Source organism: Buteo buteo, chromosome 2, assembly GCF_964188355.1.
Source record: "Buteo buteo chromosome 2, bButBut1.hap1.1, whole genome shotgun sequence".
Lineage (NCBI taxonomy): Eukaryota > Metazoa > Chordata > Aves > Accipitriformes > Accipitridae > Buteo > Buteo buteo.
The window spans coordinates 69710850-69731917 of NC_134172.1; the positions used below are offsets into that span (position 1 = coordinate 69710850).

General features: G+C 37.6%; 2 protein-coding genes across 11 annotated transcripts in view; one reads left to right on the top strand and one right to left on the bottom strand.

Annotated features, from left to right (window-relative positions):
• Positions 1 to 5631, top strand: part of NCOA3 (nuclear receptor coactivator 3) — an 88454-nt gene extending 82823 nt beyond the window's left edge. For 3 of the 7 annotated variants that reach the window (XM_075018811.1, XM_075018822.1, XM_075018801.1), the window contains 4 exons: positions 1 to 226; positions 436 to 610; positions 1192 to 1333; positions 2365 to 5631. In XM_075018811.1, the coding sequence (XP_074874912.1) occupies positions 1 to 226; positions 436 to 610; positions 1192 to 1333; positions 2365 to 2376 (555 nt within the window). In that variant the 3' untranslated portion in view covers positions 2377 to 5631. Of the gene's footprint in view, positions 227 to 435; positions 611 to 1191; positions 1334 to 2364 lie in introns of those variants that run through there. The other 4 variants (XM_075018832.1, XR_012648755.1, XR_012648760.1 and 1 more) reach the window with 4 other exon arrangements.
• Positions 5632 to 5777: 146 nt separating this feature from the next.
• Positions 5778 to 21068, bottom strand: part of SULF2 (sulfatase 2) — a 166184-nt gene continuing 150893 nt past the window's right edge. For all 4 annotated transcript variants that reach the window (XM_075018877.1, XM_075018885.1, XM_075018892.1 and 1 more), the window contains 10 exons: positions 18932 to 19175; positions 16983 to 17079; positions 15135 to 15229; positions 12490 to 12549; positions 11881 to 12050; positions 11229 to 11371; positions 10885 to 11008; positions 9520 to 9550; positions 9166 to 9222; positions 5778 to 8103 (listed from right to left, as the gene is read on the bottom strand). In XM_075018877.1, the coding sequence (XP_074874978.1) occupies positions 8073 to 8103; positions 9166 to 9222; positions 9520 to 9550; positions 10885 to 11008; positions 11229 to 11371; positions 11881 to 12050; positions 12490 to 12549; positions 15135 to 15229; positions 16983 to 17079; positions 18932 to 19175 (1052 nt within the window). In that variant the 3' untranslated portion in view covers positions 5778 to 8072. The remainder of the gene's footprint in view (positions 8104 to 9165; positions 9223 to 9519; positions 9551 to 10884; positions 11009 to 11228; positions 11372 to 11880; positions 12051 to 12489; positions 12550 to 15134; positions 15230 to 16982; positions 17080 to 18931; positions 19176 to 21068) is intronic.

Here is a 21068-nt window from a genome sequence, read left to right on the forward strand (position 1 = left end):
CAGCAAGGTTTTCTTAATGCTCAAATGGTGGCTCAGCGTAACAGGGAGCTAATAAGTCATCATTTTAGACAACAGAGGATGGCAATGATGATGCAGCAGCAACAGCAACCTCAGGCCTTCAGTCCACCACCAAATGTGACTGCCTCAGGAAGCATGGATAGTGCTTTGACAGGCCCTCCAATGGCTCAAGTTCCTCCACAGCAATTTCCCTATCCACCTAATTATGGTACTAGTACTAACTTTTTTTTTTGTCTGTCTGGTGTTCTTTTCCCTTTCTTCATTTATTATTAAACCAAACTACCTAAATACCAATCATTCTGAAAAATACTGCTAGAAAAAAGGATGACTTTTTCCCTTCCCATCATTGCAAGAAGATAAACTAAAAGTCCTAGGTGATGATAACTGAAGTATATTGTCTGTCCTTTGTCTTTTAAGGAATAAGCCAACAAGCTGATCCTGCATTTAGCAGAGTGTCAAGCCCTCCCAACCCAATGATGTCATCAAGAATTGGACCCTCGCAGAATCCTATGATGCAGCATCCTCAGACAGCAACAATGTACCAGTCCCCCGAGATGAAGGGCTGGCCGTCGGGAAGCATGGCCAGGAGCAGGTGAACTTCTCAGTTATAATCTGTAGCTCAAAAATTGTCTTTCATTTTGTCAAAAGCAGAAGCTATGTTAAATAGCTTGTAGTAGGCAGATTTAGAAGAGGGAAAAATAATTATATTTCTAGTGTATGTATTGTCCTTGATCCTGCTCTGGTTTAGGAAATAGACTGATTAAATGTATCTTACGCTTAGCTCCGTTCATTCATATTGGACCTCTGCAATCTTTGTAACTGGAAGCAACATTCAGTCTTTGAATATTGAAAAAATAACCTGGGGGGAAATACAAAAATTCAGAATAGTATTAAAATGTACAGCCCTAACAGAAGCCTCCAAAAAGGACAACAGGAAATGCATACGCATAGTTCTGTGTGTATCTATAAATTCAAAATTCCTTTTGGGAGGGAAATTTCTGTTTCTACATTAAACAGATATTAGGTAGAAACAAGTAAATGTAAAAATAGTTTTATGCTTCTGGTGACTATGTAGTTCTTCTCTTTAATGTGTTGACAGCTGGTGCAGAGAAGGCAATATATGAATGTGTAAATTCCTTGGAAGGTAATTTTATTTGTCCTTTTGTGCTTCAGTTCTTTCCCACAGCAGCAGTTCAGCCATCAAGGTAATCCAGCAGCATACAGTATGATGCACATGAATGGCAGCAGTGGCCATATTGGACAGATGAATATTAATACAATGCCTATGTCAGGGATGCCTATGGGTCCAGACCAGGTAAGTTGTACATAAAGACTGATGAAAAGATCTGTTGACACTTTTCCCATTGAGTACAATTTGCTTCAAGCCCTTCTTCTGGCACAATCCTGTTCTCGGTTATACTGTTTTGTTTGTATTTACATCTGTGGACATACCATTTGCATGTGCCAAGAGTTACCTTATTTTTGATGATACTTAAATCAAATCCATGATGAACCTAAGCCGTATGCTGTGATTAGCTGTTGACTTTGAAGTATCGTAGGTAGGATCAAGGCTTAAACTGCACAAAGGTTGCTTAAATACTTCTGAGCCTTGAGAAACCCCAGAGAGCAAAACATGGAGATTGTGAAAAGCATTTTCAGCAGACGTAAAAGATTATATATAGTAGCTCTCATGAGTCGGACCAAGAATCCTGGTAGCACAGTATCCTTCTGGCAGAAGCTGCTGATGATACTTACCATTATAGTACTTTAGAATAGTTTGTGTATGCGTAGCAAGAAACTATGGAAAATTAGGCCCCTTATTTAAGGGAAGAGTGAGCTAATAACAGGCACTGCACAGAAGGCTGAAATACTAAATGTATTTTTGCTGTAATCTTTCCATAAAATACCAAGGGATGGGCAATGTAATATTGAGATAAGCTAAATTTATTCAAGTAGAAAGTACCTAACGAAATTTTGTTTAAGGTACCTAAGGAAGCAGTCAAAATAATCTGAGGACTTCTGGGGCATAAAGTAAGGTATCGAAGGACCTTGATATAACAAGTACCTTTTATAAAGAGAGGAAAATGAAGGTCAAAGGTCCGATTTTCCAAACCCACACATCATACAGTGAAGATACCCAAATAACGTGTTTAGGAAATTCTGGGACAGCATTTCTTTTCTACAAATTTATCTTCAAAGCAGAGCACTAAAATGCTATTCTTCTGCTTAGAAATTGAGAAATTGACTGTCAGTACTTACCTCTTCAAAATGCAGTATGTTGACCACTTTTTTCAGCAAAGGTATTTTTTATTTTCTCTGATGATTTTTTCTGCTTTTCTTTAACAGAAATACTGCTGATGCCTAGAACCACATCTTCAAACAAGAATGTGCTGTATTAATGGTGCACTAGTATTATAAAGGAAAGCTACGCATTCTTCATGGCAACTAGTACTGGCCTTATGGAAATAACTGATTTTTCCTGTTAATCACCATACTGTCCTACGTTACTTCATTCAGAGGAAAAAAAAAGAACAAACAAACAAAACCCCATAACAAACAAAAATACATTTTAGCAGAAGCAGTCTCTGTATAACTGTATATTGTGGTGTACAGAAAAGGCCATAAATATTTTTGGCGCTCTGCCTCTAGAAATGTGAATTTGGCAATGGCATTTTAGTAGGTATGATGGGTAGACTCCTGGTATACCTTATCTATTTACTGTAGCTATCCAAAGCCCTTGAACTACAGGCAGACAAAAGTGCCTGGAGAAGTCATGGTGGTAAGAATTTTCTGATTTCTCTAGTAACAATATCTGACAGAGAATGTAGTTCCTAGCCTTGACTCTTTTATATTAATTCCTGAATATAAATGCTGCTTTTAATCTCTTACCCCCAGAGTCAGGATTTCCCAAGCAAAGTAGCAGTGCAAAATGAATTGGCACATACTAGTCCAAAATCCTGTCCATTGAAGCCAAGGGGTAAAAAGAGAGGATAATAAATTTAAATTATTTAAACACAATTGTGACTAATATTTACATATTGATGTGCAGCTGAGTGCACTTTATAAAAGACTATATAATGGATTAATGCAATATCTTTGATAAAGACTTAATATGAAGGTAGGGTGTACTCATGTTCCTTCTCAAACACAATCTCTTAAGAATTATTTGAAAAGACTGCATAATGTAATATTTTCTGTGTATGGAAATTAGAGCAATAATCTTTCACCTTTTTGAAAATAACTTCAGAAAACTCAAGGCAAGGCACTGCAGTCTGAATCAGAATTTTGCAGTCTTTTTGTGAATAAATTTTGTAAATATGATCTTTAAGATAATGTATTATATATATGACTTTTGTAGGTCACTAACTCATTTTTGCAGAGTTTGTGAAGCTAAATATTTAACAAAATTGATTTCTGTAAACTCAGTGTAGTTGAGGTCCAAATAGAATTTTTTTTTTAATTAACTTTAATGACTTTGAAGCTGGGTGACTTTGGCCCACATCTTTCTCTTCTTTGGTCTTCAACACATCCTTTATTTTTACATCTTTAACATATAGCTTTTTATAAAAGACCAGTTGTTAAATGCTTTCTCCACCTGTGAGCACTTTGTTACATTTCTTTTTACATAAGGCAATTTGACAAAAAGGCTCTGCATTGTAAGATGTTATGACTTGTCATGATGGTCATGTCTTTCTATAATATGTTGCCTTTTCAGTTGATGAATCTGGATTGTGTCTTTTTTGGTCAGTTTTAATGAATTCTAAATGTTCTTCAAAAAAGTTTGTCTGTTGCAAAATACTTGTTGTTACATGACATCCAGAAACCTTTAAGGATATTAAGCCACACTTTAACCAAATGTCTGCACCTCATTGGATTGTTCTAATAGAAATGAATGTATTTTCTAAGCAGGTTTCTCTCATATCAGTATTTAAGTCTGGTTACAAATTCATTCATATTATTTGTTGATAGGGTTGTTGGTTCCCCCCCCCCACCCCCCCCCCCCCCCCCCCGGGTTCCTTGAAATGAAAAGCCCTTTGCAATTTTTCCAGTTTCAGGCAGTTACAATGAGTCAAACCTTTAAACTTCCATAAGGGATGACCCAGGAATGCTTAAGATGTGTGGTGCTTTTGTTCTGTTGTTCACTGTGTAATGGAAAACTGACTTCTCCAAGTGAGTAAAAAAAACCCAAACTATCTGTGTTCTTGATTGCTTCTTCTTGGTACTGTAAGCAAGAGCTGGTTTTTTTGTTCAGAATATTCAGTGATCTTCCATTTTAATAGAAATATTCTCCAAAAGTTCATCCTTAGCATACAGCCAGTTGTGTTCCAAAGGGAATGTAGATTCAATCAATCTACTTTATGCAATCCTGTCTCTGCAATTAATACTAAGTATATAGTGGTAGTATTTATTTGAAACCTTCAGTCCAATTCATGTGTGTTTTTTAATGCAAAACTTTTAAAAGCCTAAGGAACTTTTATCTTCTCTTTTATTTCTTAGAACATATCTATTTGTTGAGTAAGTGGTGCCTACTGAAGTTGAAAGGCAACAATCCCTTGCTTTTTATATCAAATCAGAGTAGAACAATCTTTATATTTTGTAGTTGTTCATTATATTGATGGAAACTACAAACCCTGATTGCTTTCATTAGGTGAGCTCTTAGACTATATACTACTTTATACATTGTGCCCTTTTAATTTTTTTTTTAAATGAGTGATTCTATTTATACATCTATGTATAACTGGTACCTGACTGATGTTATAAAGGATCATCATTTTCTCATCCGTGTTTAGAATGTTGGAGCTTTCCAGTACCTACTTTTTTGCTGAATCCAAAGATTTTTAGTTTACACTTGATTAAGGGGGGGAGGGGGGGGGCATTTTTAAAATGCATTGATGACATCTTTCTTGGCAGCACTGATCGTAAATACTACATCCAGTTTGAAAATCTTACCTACTGCAGTAAATAAAACTGATCTTGAAATTTGTTGACATTTAATATCTCCACCAATTCTGTTTTGATTCTATAGCAGCAGATTTTTCTGAATGTTTGTAAAAACAGTGTGTAACATTTTTCAACAGTAAGAGAAAAATTAGCTAGTATAACCACCTCTGATCACTGCTGCATAATGAGCGTCGTTTTACTACATGTCTCTCGCTCTTTTGATCACAGAAACCATGTTGTTATAAAATTCACATGTAGTATTTTTTTCCAATCTTGGCCTAAAATACTGCTTTTAAAATTAGAAAATCAGGACTATTTTTCAGTCATAAGACAAAAACTATTTGAATGTTGTACCAATTAGCACACATTTTATTTTAGAATTTATGTGCAGACTACCAGATGACAGAATGATACAGCAAGTATGAAACCATGTAATTCTGAGAGCAATATTTTAAAAAATTCTCAGGAGAAGGCATACAGTATTGAGAATTGCAGTTAAGTTTAGTTTACATTGTAAGTATTGCTTGAAATATCTGTATCTTTATTTTGCAAAACAGAAAAATCATGGGGACTGATTTATAAAAGAGTTGGTTGTAAGGTATTACTGCTCTTCTGATTTTTGTGTTTGGATGTTAATAATAATGTAAATAAAGGTTTCTATTTAAAATCAGAACTTGGTGACACAGTGTATTAGCTGTCTAATACCTTAAGGCTGACAACTGTATCCTGGAAAGGTCAGAGAAAAATCCAGTGCTATTATTGAGGAAAGCTATATCTAGCAACTGATTTAAATTTTTTCCTAGTTGGCCATAAAAGCTAAGGGAGTAACAACTTAGACCTTCCACCTATGAGACCCATTTATCAACTAAAGTTGCATTAACATCAAGTGGCATTTATGTCTTTTTAAACTTAAAATAGCAGGTTTTAGTAGAGCTGAAAGGAGAAGAGGTGATAGCTTTCCTCATAACTTGGCAACGACCTACCTTTCATAAAATAACAGCTGCTTCTTGTGTCACATACAAGTCCCACAGCTCAATATTTTGTATAAAGGGACATGGTATCTTTTCAAGCTTCCGACTGGTATGCAACAGGACCAGTAGCACTGGCCATGCAGGATTTTGACAGTCACACCCTCATCTTGTCAAAGACTATAACAGGCTGAACACAAAAAAAAAGTAAGTGCAGATTTTTTTTAATCTAACCTAGTATTCTTTCTGCATACTCACTGGGAATGGTAGACAGCTAACACTTTTCTCTGGAAAGCAGCAAAAAATGTGTTTCTACTGGTGAGTTTAAATTCAGTATTTTTTACTTATTTGTATTGATCCAGGATCTCATCATCTAGCAGATGTTTCTGATAATCCATGAAATCTGTAACAGGTTATAAACAAAATCTATGACTAGATTAAGACAGACAATCATATATTACTTCCATAAACTCGCAAGAAAATTTTGGGAAGTGTATTTGACCCACGTGTGATAAAAATACAAGCTCAAGCCTCGTTTTACTACGTAGCACATACAATGAACAACCCCACTGCCACTATTTGAGTGGGGTTTTTTTTTTCCCTTGGTTCTTAAATTCAGGTATATTTTTTGAGTATGGGGGTGTGGTACCAGAGATCTGTATCACTTGTGAAGTAATTCCACTTGAATTTCCTAATGTGCAAAACCAGGAAGGTTATCAAAATTATTTCCATGATGTATTTTTACACTGTGTTTCTAGAAGTGCAAGTTAGGCTTGTGTTTTGAAAAGAAGTACCTCTTGTTAAGAGTGAAGGCCACAGTTGGTTGAGTCTGTCACATGAGCTCCTTCCTGCATGTGCCTTTAAAACAGGTAGCAGATTAACATGAAAAAAATTTTAAGTACAAATATCACTGCTAGTGCCTGTACTACAATGTATTTAATAACGTCTTTATGAAAATACTCAAATAGACTCTGTACACTGTGCTTCCTTAGTAAAATGACGGTTTTTCCCTTTAAAAGCCTTTAAACAGTAACTGTCATTCAGAACATCTACTTTTGCGTAGACTAAACTATAACTAGTTTATTCTTTATTGGCTACAAGTATTGAACTTCTTGCCTTTTTTTAAAATAAATGTAAAAGTTACACTACTAAGCAAGTGCTGCTTTCTCAAAGGAATTGTTTTGGTTTTGAACATACAATATAATATTACCACATAAAAAAACTTCATACAAATCTGATTTCATTAAAATTTAAGATGTACATTTACTGAAATTTTTCAGTACTTGTAAAAATGGATAGATTCTGAAATGTACTATGCAACATTAAGTAACATTTTGAGAAATGGTGTGTGGGCATTCCACTCTTTTTATTAACAAAATTCTTCACAACCTGAAGGAATTTATTTTTGAACAGTATATTGATCAATATTTACACAACCCCTCCAAAAATCTGGCGTCCTGTTAGTCAAGATTTTCTCTAATTTTCCTAGAGGTCTCAATAGGATGGACAAGTAGACATAGAACTAAAACGTATCCTCAGAGGAAGTTTCAGAAATATGATGGTGTTGAGAATACTCAATGCTGTTCAGTTCCTAAATCTCTTAGAAGTTCTTTTCCACCATTACCTTTACCCTGTTAGAAGCAAAAGCGTCCATGTTTTCTAAATCTTGCTTTAGAGTTACACTTGGCTTTGAAGTTTTTCTCATGACAACTGAAGATACAGTTGAACTGAAAAATGCTTTAAGTTTACTTCTGCTGTCTTTGTGTACACTTTGCCCCCAGGATGGCAATCCTCTTTGGGATGCGGCTGTATTTCCTCTTCTGTCAATTCCTGGATCAGCATTAGTGGTGTCTTCTTGAAGTAAAATGCCTTGTGAAGCAGGTGAGGTATAATCCAAAGCAAAAAGCAGGTACAACAGTGGATTTGAGAGACCTGTATTTCTGACAGCGTTTCCCATAATTTCACTGCATCTATTTAATTCACTCACCAGTGCAAACATTCTAGCTATTTCAGCCTCAAAGTTTATCCAGTCCTCCAGGCTAACATAATCCTTTCTGAAGTCATACAACATTTTCATTTAGTCTGTACATGAATTCAAGTTCTGGCCAGTTTGTATCCTCATGGAGGTGCAGCGGTTGGGGGAGATTAGCCCTCCCATCCTTCCCATAGTTGTCCTCTTTAAAATAAAACAAACATGATTTAGTGTATAACATTCTAGTAGGAAGTAATTAGATATTTTTAATGGTTCCATGCAGGAAAAAACAATTTAAACACTGTGGACTACCTATAAAAATATAGCAGGTATATCACAGAAACAATCCAACTACATTTGAAACTTCAACCTGTCCAAAACTTGTATCTCATTAATTCTAGCTTCATTTTGGTTCTAAAGCCAGTCGGGGATCAATTCAACTGCAAATCCTCTTGGGTGAGTTGAGAATGCTAGACTGTGCCTGTTAAGGTACTTGTACATTTTTTTTCACTGCACAATTTGAGACCGCCTTATGATTTTTAATGAGCTGAAGTCCCAACCTTTTTAAGGGGAGATTCAGAGACAGTAAATGGCATGGCAAAGGTAACTATTTTTCATGTCTCTAAATTTGTATCTCACCTTTGGGCTCTGGCAAGTTGAGAACTGAATATCATCTTCAAGTTTTAAAGGGCAGTTAAGTAAGCAAAAAGCAGTTTTGGATTTTAGTATGTCAGAATAAAACAAAATGTACAGATCTCTCTTGCAGTCTACTCTGTGTTCTAACGTGCTTTTTTTGCTCACAACACGTGAGGCTGCGGTTGGATAAGTAGCCAGAAAATACACGATACTCTCTCTACTCTGAGAAATTACAATCAGTTTTGTTCTTTCTGGATGGTGTGAGAGACCACTAGGTAGCTGCTACAAGTTTAGATTTAGACAAAACCAACATAATGGTCTCTAATTTTTAATGACAGTTAACCTTAACAGGTTTCTTCAACTGAGCATCCACCTTTGCTTGAGTTTGAAATTGCCTTGACCTTAATGTGCTTAGATTCCCAGAAGACATTTACCAAGAGGTTTTGTACAGCAGTAGTTCCCTGTAATGATGGCAGTATCACATTTCTTGCATAATTTAGAGGACTTCCCACTCAAGCATTCCATGAGACTAGATGATGATGTTAAAAAAGGTGCTGCATGCAAAAGGAGAAGTGAAGGAAAGAAAGGTAAGTAAAAGCTAATGCTTTTTGTAAACTGCTCCCAACTCACAGTGACTTGGCAGATGATGGTCTCTTCACATCTGGCCACTTTCGACGCTGAAACTGCCTAATTTTCAAGCAGCAAAAGGAGAAAAAAGTTAACCATCACCAAGAAAACCACCAGCACTACAGTCTGAAAGATGAGGAAGAAGAAGAGTTTCGCCTGAATTTTGACTACAAAGATTAGAAAATGCTGTAACGTTGAAATAGAAATAGCTCCAGTGTTTCAAAGTAACTGGGGTGGAAAGATCTTGCAAACGCCATTCCAGGCAGCGTCTGTCCACGTGGCTTCCCAATCCCACACTAACTCCTTTAGCATGAAGCTAGTACTTAAGAATAATAATTTAAGTTTTTTTAAATGTACCTGTACTGCTCGTAGCTTCCATCTTTAAGTCCTAGATGAAGAAAAATTAACAATGTTACTAACCATTGCCTGCAACAGAATAAGGTATCAGGTAAGGCACAATTTTAAAAAAGACCTAAGAATATTAACAGATTAACATGTATTGCCACAATAAATATTACCATACATGTTAACTGGAGCTGTTATTTTTGTATTTAATCCCTTATTCTAGGTAAAATAGATTGTAAATTGGGATATATATCTTTGAAACTTTTCTGTAAATGTCCTTCAGTGGTGTATTTAAATGCCGAAACCTGTTGATTTCAAAATGTACAGCTCTGTGTGGTGCATATAAGACCCAAAATAATATTTTGGGCTTTGGTGGACTCAGGTAGGTAACAGTATTTTTGGGGTGGGCATCTTCAAGCTCTGAAGGCTATACATTTTTTAAAATAGCATTTCTTATGTCAACTTAATTGTACTAAGGGATATAAGAAATACAAGTAACTGTACCTTTTGGTTTGCTATCATCATTAACCATAAAAAAGAAAAAAAAAATCACAAGCACTATAAAAACCAGATCCACTGAGTAGACCTGGAGAATATTTAGGGCATAGGAAATGATGAAACTAACCTAGAACCAGAGTAAAGGCCCATTTTGCTTTTTGGAATTTAAATCCATAGTTACAAGAGCACATCTTTTGGTAGCATAATGCAACCCCTTAGATGTGCTGTTATTTCACAACTACCTTGCACTAACACAGGGAAAGCTGATCAGCTTTAACTTCAAAAAGGAGGCTAGTGCTTAAGTTGTTTTTAAGCCAGTTTACCACAAGGTTGCATGGACTGCACTGTCTCTCTGAAGAAATGTTGCTAAAAATCGGGCATTCAGTTGGAATGCTGAAACTCAACTGCCAAACTGGTTGCCCACAGAGGTTGTGCAGTCTCCATACTTTGAGGTTTTCAGGATGGAACTGGATAAAGCCCTGAGTAACCTGGTCTGACCTCAGAGCTGACCCTGCATTGAGCAGAAATCTGGACTAGATCCAGAAGTCCCTTCCAACTTGAATTGTTCTATAAGCTTGGTAGTGGCTATTAGAGTATTCTTTCCCTCTTTCACCACTTTTGTTCTGTCCTCATCTCCTTCCCCTGCATCTCAGCAATACTCATCAGTATACTATTTAAGTATCATTCTTCATTTAAGAAACACTATATAACACAAATTGAACAAAGACAAAAATTTGAGCATGCAGCCATCAGTGTCAGCAGGACATTACTAGTGTAAATAAATACTAAAATCCTTTTGACTGATAAAAGTTTCCTAACGGTAAGAGCCCCATTTCTTTTGGGGAGTTTTTGAGTGTAATAAATAGGAGAGGCACTTACCCAGATCCATGTTCCTAGTTCTTGGATTGCATTGTTTATACCCTTTGCAGCTTCTTAGTTCCATGAGCTGGACATGCAGTTGATTGAGAATGTCTCTATCTAGCGTATTCACTGCATTAATTAGCTGCAATAAACAGGGGTTCTTGTTAGTAGCTACTGCTCTGTAGTTTGGTATTTTTCATATATGGAATACATGTGGTTTATTTATAACAGGAAAGAAGCCAAATCATATTATGTTAAATGATTTAGGCCTTATCTACATCCTGCACGAATACTGCACTATTTCAAATTATCATCAATAAGGAACAATGATGTATTTCTAGAGCTGTTCTATGATCAGGTACCTGATATGGATCAGTATTGAGATCAAAATACTCCAAAAATCCAGTAGCAAATTCACAAAACAGGAAGTTGTGGGTCTCGTTGATTGTCCTCAAACACCAGTATGTGTTGTTGTTGGCACTGGTACAGGCACAGAAAGGGCCCACTGCAAATTGAAGCATTATAAAAACATAAAGCTACGTGCTGCTGTCTTTAGCACTGTTTATTACTTTCTGTTTATGGTATTACTTTATTCATAGACAGTTATTCTCTCTTTCACTTCTGAGCTCTAAAGCAGAGAATGCCTTCCAGCATCAGCTTCTTGTTCTATGCATACCTAACCCACATGACATGGCTAATTTAAGCAACATCTTGGCTAGTTGCTTTCCCTGTCTTCTCTGGTTGGGAAACACTCCAGACAATGAGATACTACACATAGCTGTACTGTATACAATATTCGTAGGTTTTTATTTGCAGGTTTTTTTGGGTTTGTTTTGTTTTTTTTAACTCCCTTGCCTTTTTTGTCAACACTGAACTGGAGATTATTTAGTATGAGGAAGACTGTGTGGCTTTGGCTACATTGCTAATGATATCGATAACTTCTAATAACCCAGCATCCTTAGCCCAGCCTAGCCAGTATTCGCCTACCTATTACTTAGTTTAAAGTATCCTTACGTGTCCACAGGGGAGCAGTTTGCCAGTGTTGGTTGTCATGGGTGAAGCAGGTCAGACCAGGCATGCTGCATGTGTCATTATTTTTTATTCTCTTAAGCAGTTTGCGCAGTTTCTTCTTTCGTCTTTGCTCTCTAAGCAGCCACAGCCTGTCTTTCTCCTGTAGGGCTTTCCTGCACACATGAAACATTAGGGTCATGCAGACTCTGTTATACTTGAACACACCTAAAAAAATGAGGCAGCTAATAAAATAAGCTGCTTTGAGGGAAAGAAAGAACCGGTATTTTTTAATTAAATGACTTCTCTTCCATATGGCTCTGGACAGACTCTGCAATTCAATGACACTGGAAAAAAAAATTGAAGCCAAAGGCGCTTGCAGGCTTGCCTGAAGTCTGTGACATGACATTTCCCAAACCAGGAACCTTATCTCAGAATTTAGAAGCATTTCAACATGAGCTTAGTTAGTTCCTTGCCCAGATGTCTGTGTATTTAATCGTTTTAATACAGGATAAATTAAATTGTACTAGTTTTACTTAGTTTGTAACTGGTCTGCAGGGACCAAATGTTAATGTCTTTGCATTTCCTCTATCAAAGGAACAGGCCTTCACTTACTTGAAAGGATGAAGACTAGATCCCTTGTGCCTCAGTTTGCTTTTGTGTTTTGAATGGTAACTGAAAAATAAAAACAGCATTGTTGATGAACAACAGAAAGACAATTGCTCCTTGTTCATACCACACTATCTTACTGGATTTGAAGCAGATTCAATCCAGTGTCACTTCTCCCTTCAATTTATTCATTCAGGGTATGTAGCGAATACAACGCAGCCTGGCTAGACTGGATTAGGCACTTCTGAGCCTTCTTGTGCCTCTTTCTTTCCTTAGATCGTTTGTGCATATTGACATCTGGTGCCCAAATACGGTATTGCAATATGTATCCACAGATTATTCCAGCTACAATTTTCAATTCTAGTTGTCATTGGTTCTTGTTTCCCTACACGGGGCAGATAAAACCAATGGATTTATAATTCAATTACAACATTTCTTCAACTGACTATTCACTAATTTGTTCACATGACAAGCTCATACCACCTTCCTGCTATTTTCCTTCTGAAAGAATAGTACCAGTTGTACTTCGTAGGGTTGGGGTTTTTTCTTCATTGTTACTAGCTAGAAGTTCCAGGAAAACTTTTAACAAGATGCATGGAACTGTCCCAGCAATAGCAGTGTCTAATAGATTTTGAGATATGGAGGGTGTAAGCAGACATACACATTCTAGCTGGGTGGCTCTACTGTTTTGGCTCTGCCTCCAGAAACTCTTATAAGATTTTGCAGAAATTTCCTTTCTGTGTAGTTTGCAAAGTTAAAAAAAGATAAAACAGCCTTAGTCAATGGCAGTATTTTCTGACTGATAAAGTTCATTATACTACCCACACAAATCAGCAAAGACAAACTAAGTTCATTAAATGTTATTTTTTAAACAGTACAACAGAGTTAAGTTAGTTAGTTGTGAGACTAAAATTCCCTTCAAAACAAAAGAGATCTTTAAATTATTAATGGTACTGGGAGCTTTAATAATTTAATCCTTATAGCAAATTAACAAAATAAGATTATTAAAGAACTACCTATCTTCAGTCAATTCTTTTATCTTACACAGACACTGGCTATTTCATTAACTAATTGTAAATGCTAAATCCTAATTCAATGTAATTCTGCAAACACTTAAACATATATAATTCAGATGAGTAACTTCATTGATTTCAGTGGGATTATTCATCTGAATAATGCTATGCACAAATACAAGTGCTTCCTATACTGGGCCTGAAAAATACAACATTCTTTACACTTACTATAAAACATTCACTAATAAAAATAACATTGTTACAGTATATATTAAATAAAGTCAGTTGTTAACATCAGTTTTGGAAGTGGTGGATTATAAATCAATATAAACTTTCGGGGGATTTGTCATTCAGAATGATACCGATTTCTTTTTAAACACTTTTTGCCATGGGTTCCTTGTATGGGTTGACATAACCCAAGAAACTGATGTTCTCTGTATTTTTTGCTATGTTGCAGAATCCACATGGGCCACAACTATGTACCTCATGTCTGTAAAGCAGAGTATGCTGCGCCTCCAAGGATTTAAGTGTTACGCTCAGAAACTCATTCCCATTACACCAATGAGACACAGAAATATCGTCCATACCCTCTCATAGAGGCTACTTAGTTAAAGCTGCTTTAGACACAGATAATAGCATGGCTGCCTTGTGTTTTCGAGTACATTCAAGTATGGCTTTTTTTGTGATACTCATGCTGTGGCTACTGTACTCCTGGTGACATCTGGCTCACAGCAGCCTCAGAGATTGCTCTGTGATCACTACGATCAGGAGAAGCTGCTCCTGGTTATTTTCTGAGCAGCCTTCTCAAAAGCAAATTCTGTTTGGGTTAACATTTGATTTTGAAACATTTTCTGCTGTGCTTAGCCGCAGAGCAAGAGCTGGCTTGCTCCCCCTCTTGCTTGAACCTTCTTTCCATGGACTGATCCTACAGCCATTTTGCAAATATTTGGCTATATGAGAAACCAACTATGCAGAGGCCTTAATGCACAACCACTAATTTAGTATTGCCTGTTGCACTTAAAATTTGCAAATCATCTGCACCAGGGAAAAAAAGATCTTGTGCAGTAAGTCAGTGGTGGTTACTAAAATACAGTTACTCTGCACCAACTGATAAATTCCTGCTTCTCCCACCTCGCATAGCTGCTAAATATTGCAATGACTGCATTCTATGAGATAATACATCCAGCCTTGAAAAAATTGAATGGGAAGAGATTCTCTCATCTCCCCACCCTATTATTCCATATGCTTTACACAATATTCTTTTTAAAATAGATTTGTGTAACACTGCACCATATTGACAATTTGCCCTTGTGGAAAGCAAATTTTCAGAAAAAAGCCTTCAGCTTAAAATACTGATCTCTGGTACCTAATAGCAGCAATTTCAGTACAAGAGCATAACTGGTTTATAAGCCATGTCACACATCCTGTTACATCACCACTTGACACAGAGACAATTAAACTCCTGCCTGGCAGAAGGTGGGCCTTGTACTTCTGCAGTAGTCCAGCTCCTCCAGAAAGCATTATACAAGAGTGTAGTAAGTAGGCAACCAGTTAACAGATTCTGATCTTTCCTGTGAAGACATAAATCAGCTACAGTTGCACACTACAAATAATTACTCTGAAGTACACAAGAAATACCTTATCTTGTTACAATCACACTCTTCAGGTCGCTTCTTCTTCAGATGACCTCTCACTTCCCTCAGGTTTTTTATTTTATTCTGCAAAGTTTCAATCTAAAAAAAGTAAAGATACAGGTTAAAAAAAATACGGTGGGAGTTAGTCTTATTCTAGCTTTCTCAAACACATTCTATTGTCACCAAGTGCTTCACCATGTCCCCTCACTCCCACCACTAACAAGCATTTTCAGATTATCCACCTTTCCAAAAGGAAACTACAGCAGGAGGAAACCTTGTTGGTAAATTTGCCTGCTTTGATTACTGAAAGTGGAATGTGGCACTGGGGGAATGGGAGGGCACACAGCCTCAGGGTAGATAACCACTCCTGGTTCCATTGTGATTTTTCCTCTTGCTCTAAAGCACATTTGCAACGGGAGAAAGGTTACTCAAAGGAAAATGAAGCTCTTCTTAAATTTCAGCCTGTTATGAACCTGAGAAGGGAATGGGGAAGGACTGCTCTGAAGTCCCCTCTTCAGAGCTTCTGAAAAGAAAAGCAGCAGTTGGCATGGCATGGCATGGCATTTTGCATGGCAGTCTTTATCAACGTCTGGCCACATGGGATAGCAGTTAATTGCACCATCCACACAGTTTATTCGTAACTGCCTATTTTTTTCAGTACATGAAACTCCTGCTTTCATTCAGTCTAGCTCACACACAGCACGGCCCATTTCCACTCAGATGGCTATTACAGGCTTCTACCTCTTTTCTTTACACAGCAGAAAAAACAAAGTAATCCAGTGTGAACAACAAAAAGTCACTGCAAAACTACCATTTGACATCAGTGACCATAAGTCTAGCAGAAGCACATGGCTGCCGAAGCACAGACAGGACAGAGTGTTCAAGAAAAATACACAAAGAATCCAGCCCTGTGACGCTAAATCAGGAACACAACAGGACAGAAGTGAGCTCTCATTTTCTTTGGCACTCCATATAGTCTACATTTTCTGAAGTAAAAAAAAAATTAGAAGAGTATGGCAATATTGAAATTGCCCTTTTTAAATCCTAGCAGAGCTATTAAGTTTTGCATTATCTACCCGCCTTGGTACATGCCAATCTGTACCATAAAAGGGGCCCAACAAGGTCTTACATAGGACTTTGCTGTGAATTCAGGGAATTTGGTAAGAGGTTGCAGGAGGTCCTTTCTTTATGCATTCCACCATTATCTGGTCCTTAGAAGACTGCCTCTTTCATACACAAGTGTGAAGGGTTTTAGCTTATATTCTTCAACATTAGTGACAAAAAATGTCAGATGAAGATTTACAGGCAAATTTCATAGGGCAAATTATCTCCAGGTTCTTCACATACACAAGCCTAAGAAAAACCAATTCAATTCCAAAGCGCAAGGGTTAAGAAAAACACAAGCAAGCAAAATAAATAATTCTAGAAGCACTAAAACTAATGAAGCTCACTTTTCCTTGGGCTTATATTTGACAGTTGAAGGCCTCTTTTTTAGAGGTACACTGGGGAGCAGGGCTAATAAGATATGAAGAAAATCCAGGTGAAATTTTTCCCAGAATGGGGACACTTACAAGTCTCTCATTTATCTCATAAGGCTTATGACATTTCTCAGCTGTCCCTTCAGTTGCAGTTCTCTCCTCCACTCAGCATCTTGTCTTCACAAACTTGTAATAACTTAATTATCACTGAAATATCTACTCTGAAATCAGCCAGCAAGTTCAAAAGGTTCCAGGGAGGGACAAAGACACCCAGAGGCAGACGGACACAAACACAGTTAGCATGATCCTATCAGTGCACAGAAAACCATGCTAAAAACACACACTGCAAATGCATGACTGATAACATCACTGACCTCATGGTCAATATGAAGTTTATGGTCCTTCCAAGCTTGCAGTGACCTATACAGATCTGTGTCACACTGAACAGTATCATTCTCCAGGATATAGCACCTTGGCATGGAAAAGCAAACAATGGTTATTATAGTGGATACACACATACACAGCAATGCAAACAGCTGGTTTTAATAACACACCTCCAGGACAGACAAGAAGCCAGACTGGAAATGACATGCAGAATTAAAAAAAACCAATGTTCATTCAAGAGAGTAAGACTGTGCTATGAGCCAGGAAAAAACTTTGGGTTTGAGTTGCCATGGAAATTTTTCAGAAGTAGAAAAATTCAAGGAGAATATTCCTATCAAGCAGAACCTGTTGACTGCTTCATTTCTATATGTAAATTGTGCTGCATAGAGTTCTTGCTTATTCATTAGGCTGTCTACATAAATAATATCTACTAACTACCAAGCACTGAAAGCATTACTGAGAAGCAATTTCCCAATGCATAATTAAGTGATACAGGGGTAGGGGCAAGGATAAAGTACTTCTTTATAAGATGTATTACTACACCATAAAGAAAAAGGGGAAAAAAAACCCCAAGAAATTTTGCTGTTTTCTACAAAAGGGATAAAATTTTTCAAAGATATCTCCCTGACTTCAAAGAGAGATACCCTCTGACAATTTTAAGTGCTTATGTTTCACTAACTTCTAATGCAATCCAGGTTTCAAAATTCTTTCAAAAACAAACAAACAAACAAACACCCGCTTGACAGATGTACCTAAGAAGTTTATTAGGGGTCCAAAAATACAACGTAGTCATCTTTGAATACTTGTTTAAATTAAAGCTGAGTATTTTCAATACTCCTTTATTTTCTTTAAACCTCCTCATGCATGTTGTCCCACTGCCTTCTTTTCTGCAGGTGTTCCTGGGGACTCCTCACAAATTATGCATAACCTTTCTAACAGTTCCTTGTATGGATCTGGAATTCACCCAGTAAGGCAGCAAAAATAAATTTGACTTGTTCCAGAAGCACAAATAGTGATTTATGGGTCCTGAACATTCATGAGAGCTGGGGTAAGAGAGCACAATTCTCTGATGTCAACCTAGCTACGTTTCTTCCTATTAGCGAGCCTTTAACCCTGTAAACAGAAGTCAAATGGAAACCACAGATTTCAACAGCAGCTAAGTGGCTCACGCATGTTTACATAAGCTAGCCATTAAACATTTAATGCACATAATCAGTAATGATTGGTGGATTTCCTAATAATTCACAAGTGGAAATGGTGACTAAACTAATTAAGTACAGTTGAAGATATACCATCAGTCCCTAGACCTGCACACTGAGGAAAAGATTTTTAGCTATTAGAGTGCCCAGACAATTCCCTCACCTCTCTCTCAATATGTTCCATTTCCCAGTGCTCCTGGTCCATCCAACTTCATTCATAATACAGATTTTCCTTTCCTAGCACTGGCTACAGAAAGCTCTGAGAGGCTGCTTCCTCCCTTAGGACTGATTTGGGTTTGAAATACAAAGTAACCAATGATGTGAAACTAGGTCATACTCCAATTAGAGCCTTTGGTCTTCAGACAGGACAGGTTACCCACTGCACACTGAGATTTCCTTAGGTAGAGGCTCTCCTGGTTTCACACAGGTGTACACACAACTGTTGCACACCGTTTTGCTTGTCCTCACTGGAAACATGCACTGATCAGTGATTACTGTCTCTGAAGTGCAGAAGACATGAAAGCACTGTTGTAGTTCTTCAGTAGCTTTGTGCCCCTCTGTACATCACAAAACTAAAACAAAACCAAAAGCTGTTGTATGGATGAGAATAAGAATTTTAGTGAAGCTAGACTGGGTATCCAAAAGGGACACAACATACTTATCACAAGTTAACACACCCATTTACGTAAAGCAGCCACTTATGCAGCAAAAGCTTTTAGAAATATGCCACATGCACTCACCTGTGAGTCACTTTTATTAGGTTAGGGGCTGTATACTCTGCAATACCACCAGTGCCACTGTATTCCCCCACGTCTTTATCTTCCTCCTCACGAAGAATAGCCCTCTGCATCTTGTGCCGCTTGGTGATGTTTCTTGGTAAGACAGGTTGGTATCCATCCTCTAAACCCAAGTTATAAACTGCTCCATCCAGTTCAACAGATACAGAACGGATTGAGCGATTCCGGACATAGCTTGGTTTGTATTCTGCATGGAAAAGAAATTGAAAGGGTTAAGAGGGGGAGAAACAGCCTTTTACAATTTGGTCCTCTTTGTGGTTCTTGGGAGAAAAAAACCAGCCCATACTGTGACATTTAGAATTAACTGGATGACAAAGGGTGTTTGTTGCAGCTGTTCTCTAAGCTGCTGCCTCATTACCTTTTCCATGAAGAGATGATACCTTAGGGCGCAAGAGAGAGGGCAGATATAATGCAAATGCACAAGGATGGCAGAGGGGAAAGAAAGTGTACTTGTCCAATATCACGTTTAGAGCAAACAGCTTTCAAAGAGACTCTGCTCTTCCCCCAAGAGTCACTAGATGGCAGTAAGTCCCTAAAAAACCTAACCATGACAGTTCACGACAGCGAGTTCTCTATTGTTTTCTACTGTCCACCGTACAATGCTCCACTGCTAGGATTCCTGCAACGCTTCCCTGAAGTGGTCCCAATTATTCCCAGGATTCAACCTGAGCCTTTTGTCAATTCTATGCTCATTCTTCAAGGTAAGATGCTTGATTTTTTCAGGAGGGGTTAATATCTGAATATTACTTTTATCCATGGCTAATTTTTTTCTTTGCAATTATTTTCCTGATGTGCACTCCCTCAGACTTTGCTTCTGCAGCCCAAAGGCAAAACTAAACATTTGCTATGAATTGTCCTGGCCCAAATCCCCAGAGCTCCTCTTTCGTTTCATCTGGAATAGCGCAAATATATCGTAGTTGTAGAGTCTAAATTCGTATCTAAACTTCCCTACTGTATGATGGGGTCCATCTCTGACCATATTTCCTGCTCACTGTCAACGACTGCTGAGAGTCACTCATTACACTAAGAAGCATAATCATCTCATTCCTTGAGAAAAAAGCACAACTTAAGTACCAGAGCCTCTTTTCTCCTCCCTGCCCAGTTCCTGAGTCTTTGCTCTGCATATGTGGTTTGGAATCATCTAAGACATTACTGGAAACAATTGAGTCCCTTGGCTCCCCCAGTCACCTCTCCTTTACACAGAGCTGAAACACACAGCACATCTCACAAGAATGGGACTTCTTTCTGCAAACTGGTAAGGGAAAAACTTGACCAATGTGCCAAATGAGAAGACCAATCTTTCTTGCAATCCCAAGCTCCCCAGAAAAGCCAACTTTCTCTATGGGATAATCTCCCCAGCAAAACAAGGAGGGGTAAGAAAAAAAGGAACGGGAGGTACAACAACAAAAATTGACAAAATAAATATTCATGTCAATTGGCATGCTTTGGCATTAACACAGAGTGACTTTTTTCAAGAAGACTTACATTAATTCCAAATGGATCGCAAGGTCTCAAAAGCCATTTTGCAGACTGGGAAGAGAAATAAACATCTCCTCCCACCTGAAACTGGTCCAAGCACTATATTCTTGTCAGCGCCACACACAGAAAGTAGAATACCAGCTGGATTGTCTGGCTTTGCACATTTTCCACCTGTGGTTCAAAGTTTATTGCTGATACTAAGCCAGGTGAGTCACTGCTAAAGGGAAAAAAAACCCCAAAAGACCAACCCTATTTCAGGCACCCATTCAGGAAATGTTTGACTAAATGAGAAGGAAAACTCCCATCTTTTCAGAAGTAGGAGGCAGTTCCAAAAAACTACACCCTAACAATTATATTCAAAGTATAAACTCCCATTTCTTTAATTGTTCCCTCATTTCATCTTGTTAAGCTCAGCCAACTAACAATTTACCTTCCTTACAAGTCTAATATGCCAATCCAGCATGTTGGACCTCAGCAGATAGCTTCAGGGAACTGTCGTCTACACACGTTCCTGAAGAATTAGAAGCCAGGAGTTACTCCTCCCTTGCAGCCAAACTAACCCAGCCTTACAACGAACAAATTGGTCTGGATTGAGACAGCT